This window comes from Anser cygnoides, chromosome 11, assembly GCF_040182565.1.
Source record: "Anser cygnoides isolate HZ-2024a breed goose chromosome 11, Taihu_goose_T2T_genome, whole genome shotgun sequence".
NCBI lineage: Eukaryota > Metazoa > Chordata > Aves > Anseriformes > Anatidae > Anser > Anser cygnoides.
Genome location: NC_089883.1, coordinates 435,545 through 448,397, shown reverse-complemented (window position 1 = coordinate 448,397; position 12,853 = coordinate 435,545). Strand labels below are relative to the sequence as shown.

At 67.5% G+C, this 12,853-nt stretch overlaps 2 protein-coding genes across 11 annotated transcripts in view; one reads left to right on the top strand and one right to left on the bottom strand.

The window, feature by feature from the left end:
* ZNF710 (zinc finger protein 710) overlaps positions 1-7,436 on the top strand; it is a 30,334-nt gene extending 22,898 nt beyond the window's left edge. For 7 of the 10 annotated variants that reach the window (XM_048046265.2, XM_067003730.1, XM_048046263.2 and 4 more), the window contains exons 2-5: positions 2,726-4,180; positions 4,991-5,302; positions 5,825-5,999; positions 6,218-7,436. In XM_048046265.2, the coding sequence (XP_047902222.2) occupies positions 2,753-4,180; positions 4,991-5,302; positions 5,825-5,999; positions 6,218-6,390 (2,088 nt within the window). In that variant the 5' untranslated portion in view covers positions 2,726-2,752 and the 3' untranslated portion in view covers positions 6,391-7,436. Of the gene's footprint in view, positions 1-149; positions 1,032-1,655; positions 1,852-2,725; positions 4,181-4,990; positions 5,303-5,824; positions 6,000-6,217 lie in introns of those variants that run through there. The other 3 variants (XM_048046264.2, XM_048046267.2, XM_067003731.1) reach the window with 3 other exon arrangements.
* Positions 7,437-8,708: 1,272 nt separating this feature from the next.
* On the bottom strand, positions 8,709-12,512 carry IDH2 (isocitrate dehydrogenase (NADP(+)) 2). The gene is made up of 11 exons (XM_067003740.1): positions 12,345-12,512; positions 11,500-11,591; positions 11,014-11,179; positions 10,651-10,811; positions 10,420-10,563; positions 10,131-10,267; positions 9,846-9,997; positions 9,635-9,747; positions 9,463-9,560; positions 9,232-9,324; positions 8,709-8,929 (listed from the first exon to the last, which is right to left on the bottom strand). The coding sequence occupies exons 1-11, from the start codon at positions 12,457-12,459 to the stop codon at positions 8,842-8,844; spliced, it is 1,359 nt and encodes a 452-aa protein (XP_066859841.1). The 5' UTR covers positions 12,460-12,512; the 3' UTR covers positions 8,709-8,841.
* Positions 12,513-12,853: the final 341 nt, after the last annotated feature.

Here is a 12,853-nt window from a genome sequence, read left to right as displayed (position 1 = left end):
TGGTGCCCGGCCCTGCGCCCCAACCAGCCGGCCGGGACAGCGGCCGTGCCGGCTGCCGCAGCGAGGATGATAACCTGATGAAGTGGGGCTTCTCCGTTCCGGGAAGGAGAGCGGTTAGTTAGCCCACAATTGCCGCTTTCAAGTCTTGCAGGTGCTCCTGGGACTGCGACATAATCTGGTTTAGAGTTTATTCCTGTTTTACCTCCCCTGTAGGATTCCTCTTTGTTGTAGCTGCAGAAATAATTATATTTTAGAAGGACATTCTTCACTGCAGGAGGAAGCTGCGGCCTCCTCTGCTTCACTCGGGGGCAGCTCCCCCAGCGCTGCCCTGCCCAGCCGTACCAGGCACCAAGGGCTGCTCCGGGGGGGCTGCTCCAGGGGGGCCGCTCTGGGCCGTGCCCCCAGGGAAGCCCAGCCCGGGGGCAATGCACGGCTCTCCCCGGCTCTGCTGGGGACGCCGGAGCTGCAGCGTGGCCATGCCCAGCTCTCTCCAAGGCCTGGCACAGGGAGCAGGACTCGAGTGGGCTGCGTGCACGCGGGCACCTCTCAGGCTTGTTTCAGTCCTCACAAAGCAGAGCGCCCAGGATGCCCCCACGCTAGCGCAGGATGCCCCCAAGCTAAGCGCGTTCGGCAGCTGGCACTTCTGCTTTCCCCGCCCGCTGGCGGGCTGCTCCTGTTCCCAGACCTGCCTGCCTCTTTAAGTGTCTCTCCCACTTCTCTCTCCCACTTTCTCTTTTGCTTTGTCTGAGATCCTCCCTCAGCTGCTTTCCAGCCGCTGCTTCTCCCAGCCGGCATTGCCGACCGACCCAGGGCGCAGCGGGCTGAGCTCTGGGGTCTGAGCGTCCCGCAGGCGATGCCCCGTGCTCCTCCCCTGCCGCCGCTCCCCGGTGCTTTGCTGTCCCAGCCCCGCGGGTGGTTCGTGGCAGCCTGAAACCCCTGCCTGGCTGCCTCCTTAAATCCTGAGGACGAGCAGGTGCTGCCCGCTGCTGGGTGCAGGTTTCTCATCTGGTTTTCACCGGGAAGTGCGCACGGTAAGGAGCGGGGGCTCCCCGAGAGGCTCTCTTCCCCCTGCGGGGTGACTCAGCCCTGGCTCGCGCGGTGGAGGTGCGAACGCGCCCCGCTGCTGCGGGCCCCCTGGGACCCGCCGGGCGTGGGGCTGCGTGGGGCCGCGGGTTTGTCCGTGTGGGACCAGGGCTGCACCCCGCAGGCTCTGGGGCCGGGCCCCCGCGGTGGCAGCGCTGCGTGGATGGGGGCTCGCGTGGCCCCGCAGCCCCCCGGTTGGTGGCTACGTCACCTTTTCAGCCTGCGTGTCCCGAACTGGCCAGCGCCGTGCGTGGCACCAGTGCGAGCGCCACCGTCTGCCTTTCCTTCCCCTCGCTCGTCACCAGAATGGTCCGGTGGAGCAAGCAGGAGACTTGAAACCGCTCCTTTGCGTGCTGACCCTGCCCTGTGGCTGCGCGCCTCGTGCAGAGGACAGGCTGCTGCCTGCAGCCTCGACTGCACCGTTTGTCCCTTGCCTTGTGGCCGTGCGTTATTTCTCTCAGAACGACTTGCTCGGAAGGGCTTGTGTTGCCAACAAACCCGAGCAGGCTGTTCCACCAGCAGGTCCCACCGCGGTACACTCCTCCCCGTGTAAGTGAGCAATGCTTTGTGCCATTTGTAAGCGATTATTTGACTTTCTTCCTGGAAATAGATGGAATTATTAATAGCGCTAGAATCCCGCAGGATCCTGTTGCAGGCCCTCCCAGAGGGCAGAGGGGACGGTTCTCTGGACCCGGGTGCATTCACACCAAAGCCCTGGAGATCCATGTTTTCTGCCATGATTTTAACCAACTCTGTAGCCCTCGCTCTGTAAGTGATCTCATAAATCTGCCCTGTAAGCAGGCTCGATAGGCCCAGTGCTACTGCAGGGGGGAGGAAGGCAGGGAAAATGGAAACACATAAAATCTGAGGGAAAGCTGCTGGAACCTGGCGTGCTTACTGCTGGGACAGAACTGCTGGGGAAAGGCATTAATAGAAATGAAAGAAAAGGGGCGAGGAGGTGCTCGAATGGCAACGAAAGGAGGATGGAAGGTTCTTGGGGTGGTGGGGGCACGGCAGAGCTGGGGCAGCCTGTGCCAGGCGACTGCACCACAAGCACCAGCCCCACGCCGACCTGGAGCCTCTGCTGTGCATTTCACTCGGGCTCATGGGCCTGGCAGTTGTCAGCTCGAAATGTTCCCAGGGAGGAGGATTGGGGCCCTGTCTCCCCATGCCCTTCGCTGCCGCATCTTTCCTGCAAAGAACCCAGGAAAGAGGGGCACCTTTGGCTTTCCTGGCCTGTCCCTGAATGGCACAGGAGCCTGTCCATGCGAAATTCTGCTCTGGGGGGCACAGGGAGCCAAGACCTCAAACCACGGGGTTTGTGACCTAGCCAGCAGGGCCAACAGCGGGTCCTGGGCTGCGCTTCCCTGCTGCAGCCTGGTCCCCCGGCCCCTGCTGCAGGTGTTGCAGGTGGGACCCCCGGAGCTGCGCAGTCCCACACGTCCCAGGGCGCACGGAGCCCGGGGACCAGCTCTGGAAATGCCCGTGTTCGGTCTGGGGGGGTTGCTGGGAACGGTGATCAGCAAACAGGTCTGTCCGTGCTGAAACGAGCCTTTTCCAGAGCAGCGTGGCTGTCGGGCCGCGCAGGGTGGGAGGGAGCCACGAGGAAGGGTAACTAACGTCCGTCCCTCTCCTTCCCCAGCCATGACAGCATAGGCAGCGGTGAGAAATGGATCGCTTCACCGAGTGTGGGACCCAGACGGACGCCGTGGTGGTGCTCTCCCTGGCACAGGCGGCGGTGCTGGGCTTGGTGTCCGAGAATGAGCTGCTTGGGGCCACCGTCAGCCCCGCCGGCTTCTTCCCGGGGCTGGGAGGAGAACTGCCCGAGACAGCAGGAGTGGAGCCCGAGGAGCCGGAGGGCGAGTACCGGCTGGAGGGCGACGGGCAGGCACCGGGGGACGGGCAGGAGGAGGAAGCCCTGGAGGCGGAGTCCTCCTTGGAGAAGCATGCCCGGAGGAGGAAGCGGCCTCCCGTGAGGCTGGTGCCCAAGGTCAAGCGCGAGAAGGCCGAGGTGGAGGAAGAGGTGGTGTACGAAGTGTCCGTCCCCGGGGAAGACAAAGGCGAGCTGCAGCACAAGCTCCCGCCCGCCTTCCCGGACCCCAGCCAGGAGAAGACGGTGCAGAGCAGCGCCGTGAAGATGATCGACCTCAGCTCCTTCAGCAGGAAGCCCCGCCGCCTGCGGCACCTGCGCCGGCACACGCGCCAGTCCTCGGAGAGCTACGAGCCGCGCCACAGCGAGCCCGACCCGGCGGGCACGGCGGAGGGCAGCACCGCAGGCACCCCGCAGACCGAGTGCGCCTTCGAGGCGGGCGCCCCATCCCCGGGCGAGGCGGAGGCGCCTGTGTCCCCCGAGCAGGTGAAGAACGAGCAGGGCTTCGCGTGGCAGGAGCCCGGGGAGCTCGAGGCGGACGCGGCGGGCGCCAACAGCGAGCGCAACAAGAAGGCGCAGCTGGACCGGCTGGACATCAACGTGCAGATCGACGACTCCTACCTGGTGGAGGCGGGGGACCGCCAGAAGCGCTGGCAGTGCCGCATGTGCGAGAAGTCCTACACCTCCAAGTACAACCTGGTGACCCACATCCTGGGCCACAACGGCATCAAGCCCCACTCCTGCCCGCACTGCAACAAGCTCTTCAAGCAGCCCAGCCACCTGCAGACCCACCTGCTGACCCACCAGGGCACGCGGCCGCACAAGTGCGAGGTGTGCAGCAAGGCGTTCACGCAGACCAGCCACCTGAAGCGGCACATGCTGCTGCACACCGACATCAAGCCCTACAGCTGCCGCTTCTGCGGGAGGGGCTTCGCCTACCCCAGCGAGCTGAAGGCGCACGAGGTGAAGCACGAGAGTGGCCGCTGCCACGTCTGCGTGGAGTGCGGGCTGGACTTCTCCACGCTCACCCAGCTGAAGCGGCACCTCGCCACGCACCAGGGCCCCACGCTCTACCAGTGCCTGGAGTGCAGCAAGTCCTTCCACTACCGCAGCCAGCTGCAGAACCACATGCTGAAGCACCAGAACGTCCGGCCCTTCGTCTGCACCGAGTGCGGCATGGAGTTCAGCCAGATCCACCACCTCAAGCAGCACTCGCTCACCCACAAGGTAGGTGCCGGGGCCGGGCGTGCGGCGCATCGAGCGCCCCAGGGCTGCTGCTTTTGCTGTGCCCCGGGGAGAGGCGTTGGCCCCGGGGGTGGGTGCTGGTGGGCCGGTTAGCATTCACTACAGCTCCTTAAATAGGAGAGAAATTGCAGTCGTGTAGGCAGGGTGTCCGGGGGGTTCCCATCCCCAGGGAAGGGGGCTTTCAAACCTGCTGCAGGGGGGCTGTGCTGGATGCTGGCCAGTGCGCTGAGCCCACAGCGGGTCTGACTGAGGGCTCTGCTCTTTCGCAGGGGCTCTTTCAAGGGGGAGCGATTGCCCGGTCAGCCAGAGGGCAGAGCCGGGCCTGGCAGCTGGGTGTCCTTGCGCCCAGCTCCCCGCAGCCCACCTCCCGCATGCTGGGGGCTCGGGCAGGGCTCTCCGAGGTGCTGCACCGCAGCGTGGGCTGCAGCAGGGCCATGCTCTCCCAGTGGCTCCTTTCTGCCCCTTGGCCGAGCTGCTCTCGGCGTCGCCCCAGCGGCACTTAGTGCCGGGTTTTCCGAGTGCCGCGAATGCTTTCCCAGCGTGGCCAAGAGGTGCTGTGTGGGGCGAGGAGGGGTGCGGGCCGCCCGCTGCACGGCAGAGCTGGGCTCCCAGGCAGCGGGAGGGGACGGCCCCAGGCTCCCGGCAGCACCAGCGCTGCTCGCAGAACAGGCAGGGAGAAGGAGGCAGGAAACACTTTGGGAAGGTGCAGGAGGGCTGGCTAGGGAAAATCTCCCATCGCAGCTGGCTCCAGCCAGCAGTCACTGAAGCGCAGCTCCCGTCCCTGTGCCTCAGGAGGCTCTGCTCTGGTTCCCCCCGTGCGCCCCGGCCGGCAGTGTGCAGCCGGAGCTGCCGCAGCAGAGCCCTGCCCGCGCCGCCTCGCCCCGCGCTCACCCCGTGCTGCAACCCCTCCAGGGCGTGAAGGAGTTCAAGTGCGAGGTGTGCGGGCGGGAGTTCACCCTGCAGGCCAACATGAAGCGCCACATGCTCATACACACCAGCGTCCGTCCGTACCAGTGCCACATCTGCTTCAAGACGTTTGTGCAGAAGCAGACGCTCAAGACCCACATGATTGTGCACTCACCGGTGAAGCCATTCAAATGCAAGGTACCGCGGGGGGGGCGACATCCGCCCGGGGACGGCGCGGGCCCTGGCGCGCTGCTCTCTGCTCCTGGAGAGGTGCCAGCGGGGACTGGGCTGAGCCCTCAGCCTAACGAATGCAGTTTTGTGATGCCTCCCTCTGTTCGCACGGGCAAACAGCTCGTCCTGCGCTGCCTCTGCTCGAGCTGCGGCGGCAGGCAGCGGCTCCGGACGAGGGCATTGGCACAGCTGCCGGAGGAGGTCAATTCCTGCCTGGCTCTAAGCGGTGCTAGACGTGCGGGGTTTCACAGAAATACCAGCAGATCGTCCTCGAGGCCTCCCATGAAAGGCAGGGGGAGGGGGGGGGCAGTCCCGTTAGTCTTGGACATCCGTGGAGTCAGTCGGGGACCTGGGAGCAAGGTCAGGTCTGCGAAGCCCACGTCCCCGAGGCAGTGCTGCCCGGCAAGGGCAAGTGCCTGCTGCTCAGCCCTTGCTGGGGGCCGGGGGGCAGCAGGAGAGCCCTCGCTAACCCCGGGCACCTTGTTGTAGGTTTGCGGGAAGTCCTTTAACCGCATGTACAACCTGCTGGGCCACATGCACCTGCACGCTGGGAGCAAGCCCTTCAAGTGTCCCTATTGCTCCAGCAAGTTCAACCTGAAAGGCAACCTGAGCCGGCACATGAAGGTCAAGCACGGGGTGATGGACATCAGCCTGGACAGCCAAGGTAGGTGCAGGCGGTGCTGGAGGCTGTGGCCGGTGGCTGGCCCTGCCCACCGCAGCCAGGCACTGTGGTGTCCCTCGGCTTGCTGCGGGAGCTGGGCTGTGCCACAGCACCTCTGGTGGGCGCCCGTTGGGTGCTGCGGTGGGGAGGGTGCCGCAGGGCCGCGCGTGGAGCACCAGCACCACGGGGCAGGGTGACACCGTGTGGGTGCTGTCCCCTAGACCCCATGATGGACCTGGCCGGGGCTGAGCACGCCGAGCTGGACGGCCAGCAGGAGATGGAAGACTTCGAGGAGGAGAACTCTTACGGCTACGGAGGGGTCGGCAACCCCCCGGACGAGAGTGCACTGACGGAGCAGGCCATGAAGGAGATGGCGTACTACAACATGTTGTAGCCAAGCGGGAGGGCGGCCGGCCCGCAGCAGGCTGGAGGAGGGCGGCCGCCGGCCTGCGTGGACCTTGCGTGGTAAGAGGAGCTGCTGCTGCCCGCGGGCTCGGCGCCCTGGCAGACCCGCTGGAGAGGGGCAGGCTGCAGCCGGGCGGGCGAAGGAGGAGACGGGGATGTCCTGCGAGCTGTGCTGGGTGGAGGCTGGAGGCGGCGCGGGGCAGCGCTCGCTGCCTGCCTCGGGCACTCGGAGCAGGTATGCCAAGCCAGCGAGGCTCCAGCGCGCTTTGAGAGCTGCAGAAGCCTGGGCAAGCTTTTGCCACCAACGGGGGCTGTTCCTGCTCGGGGCCCCATCTCCCCCAGCCGCCCCAGAGAAGGAGCACCCGAGCGGCACACAGCTCCCCTGCCCAGCGCCGTCCTGCCCGACCTCCTGCCCTCCCACCTGCCCCGCCGCTGGGTGGGAAGCCAGGACCTCGCCCCAGCCTTCCCCTTGCCTGTAGCCCAGCATCCAGCGTACTCCAAGCTGCGGGCAGGGGAGGGCACATCCCAGAAGACGACGAGCATTATTTGTGATTCTACCTCCTGGGTCCTCCCCGCTCGGCTGGGCTGCAGGCCAGCTGCACCGCCAGCCCAGCGCCCCCACCGCGCGGCCAGCAGCGCAGGAGCCCCTCTGCCTGCAGGAGGCCAAGCAGGAAGGAGGCTGTGCCGCAGCTCCCGCTCAGTCCCCGTCTCCTCGGCGGGCGAGAGCAGTTCTGGTTGCTCTGGCATCAGCTGCGAGCTGGTACAGGCAAAGCTGTGGCACGCCAAGAGAGGCCACAGGGCACATACAAAACAGAATATTTTCTTACAAACTAATTGCAAAGCTCAGTGGAAGCAGCAGCTCTGAGTATAGAGCAGCTTTAGTGAGCGATGTATTTAAAGGAAGGCAGACCCTGTTCAACTTGAGCAAATGATGGTATTTTGAAAGTAATTTATTTTTTTCAGATGTGCCGCGTGGTTGGATTTATCTTTTCACTGAGTTCAGTTTCCTTCAACCAATGTTCTTTGTAAACCTGTGTAACGTGTGTGATCTGTGAAGCTGCGAGCAGCGCAGGCGGCGGTGGGGCACGGGGCTGCAGGGAGGGCAGAGCACCCAGAGGGGGTCCTGCTGCCCGCGGGAGCCGCCGTGCCGGCCTGCACTAACGCACCGAAGCTGCTGTACACACTGCTGGCGCTCCTCGCCCCTGTGAGCTTCTCCAGACCAGGGCTCAGGAAGGTTTTTGCTCTGGGAGCACAGCCCCGGGATGCTGGTTTGCCTGTCTGGCACCCAGGTGCTGTGAGGGGGGAACCGAGCCCAAGGCGTGACGGAGGCAGAGGTGGCAGCGGCTGGGATGGGGACGGGGACCCTGCTGCCCGGGGAGGGAGCAGGCAGGGAACAGCTCGCTCCCCAGTGCGTGGCACGGCTCCAGCCAGCCCAGGGAGGCTGCAGCAGCCCCGGGGCACGCAGCGATCGCAACCTCCCCATGGCCACGCTTACCGGTGCGGGGGCCAGCGGCTTTCCCTGTGGCTGGGGGGGGGAGGTGTGTGTTCCTCCTGCTGCACTAGCGCGGAGGCGCTGCCATCCGCCTGTCTCCAGCAACCTGGTGCCACCACCCAGCCCTGTGCCCCAGCCCCAGCATCACCCCCCAGCTGCAGCCCCCGCCAGATGTGGCGCAGGGTGGAGGTGGCAGCAGCCTCCCCCCAGCCCAGAGCCCCCCACGGCGCAGCCCCCTCCCCACGCCCGCCCCTTGCTCCCGGACAGCGCAGCGCATCCCCCACAAGCTACCTCTGTCCCGGTACCAAAAAGCGCTGGTGCCAGCGGGAGCGGTGCGAGGAGCACCCCCAGGAGCACCCCCAGCCGTGCCGGAGGGGGCGGCGGGGCCGCACGGGGGCTGCACTGCCCGGGCCGTGCCGGTGCCGCTCCGCACAGCCCTGGCGCGCCCGCCTTGTGTCCGCAGAGTGGTTCACCTGCCCCTCGTGCAAAGCCCTACTGTGTTTATTTTTGTTGATCTCTTTGGTTTGAAGAGTTGTTTAGCAATAATTCTAAATAAATGAATATTCTTTAGCTGCTGGCTGCCTCCTGCGCCCGGGCAGGGAGGACGTGGCCGGGCGGCGAGCCCCCGGCGTGCCCGTGCCCCCCCGCGAGCCGTGCCACCACCACGCGCGCCCTGGGCCGGTGACGTGTTTAATAGCTGTTTGGCACCATGAGGTCAGAGGTTACAGAAATTACAGTACGGTGAAGGGCAGCCCCCCCCCACACCCCCTTCCTACAAACCCCTGCTAGAAAGGCTTTAAAAACACTCGTAGGAAAACTGCTTATAAAAATTATTCAAATGTTCCTGAGCCGTGTCAGTGAGCTAGAGGCGGCGCTGGCTCGCTATCCTGTTAAAAATGAGGTAAAGGCTGGGCAGCACACGCGGACCCCCGCCCGGGGGAGCCTCTTCTACTTCTTGCCCAGGGCCTTGTCCAAGTTGTTCTTGATGGCGTCCAGGAAGTCGGTGGTGTTCACAAAGTGCTCGTTCAGCTTCACGCTGGGAGAGAAGGGTGCAGGGAAGGGCTGGGGGGGTCCCGCGGGGCGAGGGCCCTGCCCGTCCCTGCCCACGCAGCGAGCAGCGCCAGCTGGCCGCGCTTGGGAAGCAGAGCCCCCGCAGCGGGACGTGGCTCCCTGCCCAGCCACAGCCACCGCCCGACCAGGGCGAGCCGTAAATAGATGCCCGCTGTCCCCAGAGGCCGTCCAGCCCCCAGTGCCCGTCCTGTGGCCGCCCCAGAGGGCGAGCTTGCCTTCGTGGCACACGCTCCCTGTACACCCCTCCGCCCCGTAAGCCACACTTACTTGGCAAGCCCGTGAATGCAGCCGGCCAGATCCTTCGTCATCGTCCCACTCTCCACGGTCTCAACGCAGACCTTCTCCAGCGTCTGAGCAAACCTGGGGGGCAGCGGGGTCACCGGCAGCCACGGCACAGCGTGGGTCCCCATGTCCCACAGTGTCTGGCACCAGCCGGGCTCAGAGGGGACGGGGCCACCCTGGGAGCACCCCCAAACCACCCCACCCCACCCCGCTCACTTGATCAGCTCTGGATTACTGTCCAACTTGCCCCTGTGCTCCAGCCCACGCGTCCAGGCGAAGATGCTGGCGATGGGGTTGGTGCTGGTGGGTCGTCCCTGCACGCAGAGAGCCCCCGTCAGCGGCCGGGCTGGGACAGCTCGCCCCGGGGCGGCGGGGGCCGCACACCCACCTTCTGGTGCTCCCGGTAGTGGCGCGTGACGGTGCCGTGGGCCGCCTCTGCCTCGATGGTCTTCCCGTCCGGACACACCAGGACGGAGGTCATCAGCCCCAGGGAGCCGAAGCCTGCGGCGGGACGGGGTCAGGGCGGCCCCGGGCGGGTGGCAGCGCCCCCCCAGCCACCCCCTCCCACCGCCCCCCCCCCCCAGCAGCCCCGGTGCTACCTTGGGCCAGGATATCCGACTGGACGTCCCCGTCGTAGTTCTTGCACGCCCAGACAAAACCGCCGGTGGACTTTAGCACCTGGGCCACCATGTCGTCGATAAGCCGGTGCTCGTACCAGATCTTCAGCTTGTCGAACTCCGTCTTGTAGTGCCTGGGAGCCAGAGCAGCTGTCAGCAGTGCTGCAGTGGGCGTGAGTGCTGCAGGGCCCGGGGCCCCCACCCCAGCCCCCGGAGCCCCCCCCAGCTCCACGCAGACCAGCCCCAGCAGCCCGGCCAGGTCCGTACTTATCGAAGATCTCCTGGAAGAGGTCTTTGAAGCGCCCGTCGTAGGCTTTGAGGATGGTGTTCTTGGTGCTCATGTAGAGAGGCCACTTCTTCTGGATGGCATACTGGAAGCAGCTGTGAGCGAAGCCCGAGATGGACTGCAACGAACGGGTGCAGACGCTGCGGTCAGCAGGGACCCGGGCTCCTCGGCTGCCCCGCAGCGCTGCGGGACCCCCGCCCCGCCGGCCTGGCCATGAACCCACAGCAGGGCCGTGCCAGCCCACGGGACCCCAATGCCCCCCGCCAGTACCTCGTCTGTGTTATACATGCCCATGCCCACGCCGCCGCCGGGGAAGTTGTACACCTCCCACTCCTTCACCCCACTGCCGTCCTTCGGCGTGAAGACCATCTTGAACGTCCCGGACTTGTTCACCACGAAGTCGGTGGCTTTGTACTGCAGGGGCGGCACGGGGTGTCACTGCAGGGCTGGGGGGGACGGCCGGCACCCCTGGGCGCTGCGCTGGCCACCCCGCGGGCTCACCTGGTCGCCGTGGGCATGCCTGCCGATGGTGATGGGCTTGGTCCAGCCGGGCACCAGGCGGGGGATGTTCTTGCAGATGATGGGCTCCCGGAACACCGTCCCGCCCAGGATGTTCCGGATGGTCCCGTTGGGGCTCTTCCACATCTTCTTCAGCTTGAACTCTGGGACGCAAAGAGGTGAGGCGTGGGACACGAGGCACAGCCCGGCACAGCGCACAGGCCCCCAGCGCCACGGGTTCTGCCAGACCCCACCGCCAGCCGGACGGAGGCAGGAGCTGGCGACCCGGGGGGCTCAGCTCCCCGCCGTGCTGCTGCCCCCCCCTCACAGCAGGCGCTCAGCCCCATTCCCTTGCCCCCTGCCCACCTTCCACCCTGGCTTCGTCCGGAGTGATGGTGGCACACTTGACGGCCACGCTGTACTTCTGGGTGGCCAGCGCCGAGTCGATGGTGACCTGGTCGTCCGTCTTGTCCCGGTGCGGCAGGCCCAGGTCGAAATACTTCAGCTGGACGTCCACGTTGGGCAGGATCAGCTGGGGGGGCAGCAGTGTGTCAGAGCCGGGGGAGGCACAGGGGTGCCCGGGAGCAGCAGCAGGCACTGCGGTGTGGCCAGCCCCAGCCCCCTGCCCTGACTGGGCCCCCTCCCCGGGGCCCTCCCCACCCGCCGGAAGGCACACGGGTTGCACCAGCTGCTTCCTGCAGACAGACAGACACACAGACAGACGGAGGGCAGAGGGCAGGGACCACCTGTTCCCTGCACAGCACCCGCCAGCTCCGCGCGTGCAGCGCCCGCCCGTTTCCCGTACAGCAGGGAGGGGCCCGGCCCCGCGCCCCCCCGCCGGGACCCCGCTACCTTCTCCTTGATGAAGGCCCAGATGATCCGCGTCATCTCGTCTCCGTCCATCTCCACCACCGGGTTGGCCACCTTGATCCGCTTGTCGGCATCTGGGCAGCGGGGGCACGGCTCAGGGGCGCACGCCCGGCCCCGGGTGCAGGTCGGGGCACAGAGCCCCGCGTGGGACCGGACACAGCCCAGGTGCAAACCCCTCTTGGGGCTGGACCCGGGTGCGAATTCGGGTGCAAAACCCCGCCTGGGCCCAGGCCCAGCCCCGCTGCAAGCTTCCACGGGGGTGGCCACGGGCCGGAGCACAAACCGCACCAGGGTGGGGGTCAGGGTGCTAGGCTGCAAAACCCCGCGTGGGACCGGGGCCGGACAGGATCCGGGTGCAAACCCCACTCAGGGCGGGACCCGGGTGCAACCGAGGGTGCAAAACCCCGCGTGGGACCGGGGCTGGCCCCGTGCAATCCCCCGGGGCCGGCCGCAGTTCCGGGCTCAATCCCCCCCAGCTCCCCCCCTGAAATCCGGGCCGCAGGGGCGCGGGTCGAACCGTGCTGGGGGTGGGGCCGGCTGCGCACGGCGCCGGGGCCGAGCCGAGCCGAGCCGTGCCGTGCCGAGCCAGCCCGCCTCGAGCCGTGCCAAACCGCGCCGCGTCCCCGGAGCCGAGCCGAGCCGTGGCCCCGCGCCGTGCCCCCCGCACCGAGCCCCCCGCGCCGTGCCCCCCGCACCGAGCCCCCGCGCCGAGCCCCCCGCGCCGCGCCCCCCCGTCCCGGCCGCCCTCTCCGCCCCCAAGGACACCGCCGCGCCCCCCACGCGCGCCCCCCCCGGGCGCCCCCCGGGCCAAGGTCACGCGCACTCACAGTGTCGCCGCGGCCCCGAGGGTCCCAGCGCGGCGGCGGCGGCGGCGGGGGGGCAGCGGGGCAGGCCGGCGGCGCGGCTCAGCGCCGGGACGGCTCGGAGGTAGCGGGCGGCCATGGCGGGGCGCGACGGGGCGGACGCGGCGGGGCGGCGGAGCGGGGCCGGCGGAGCGGGGACGCGGCTCGCCCCGCCCCGGGGAGGTGCGAGAGCGCCTGCGCCCGGCCCCCCCCCCCCGGCCGGGCCCGGAGGGGCCCGTGCGGGGTCCGGCGGGGGTCGGGGCGAGCCAGCGCCGCCCCCCAGCCCGCGGCCCCCCCGCACCCACCCGACGGCCCTGTAGGGGTGCGCAAAGAGGAGCCCCCCGGGGAGGCACCGTGGGGACGGGAGGGGGCGCTGGGGGGGGGGGGGGGCTGTTCCCCCCACGCCAGGCGCAACCGGTGCCAAAGCACAAGGTGACCGGCGGGCGGGGATCGGCTTTCACCGGGCAAGGGCTGGCGGGCGGTGCTGGCACGGC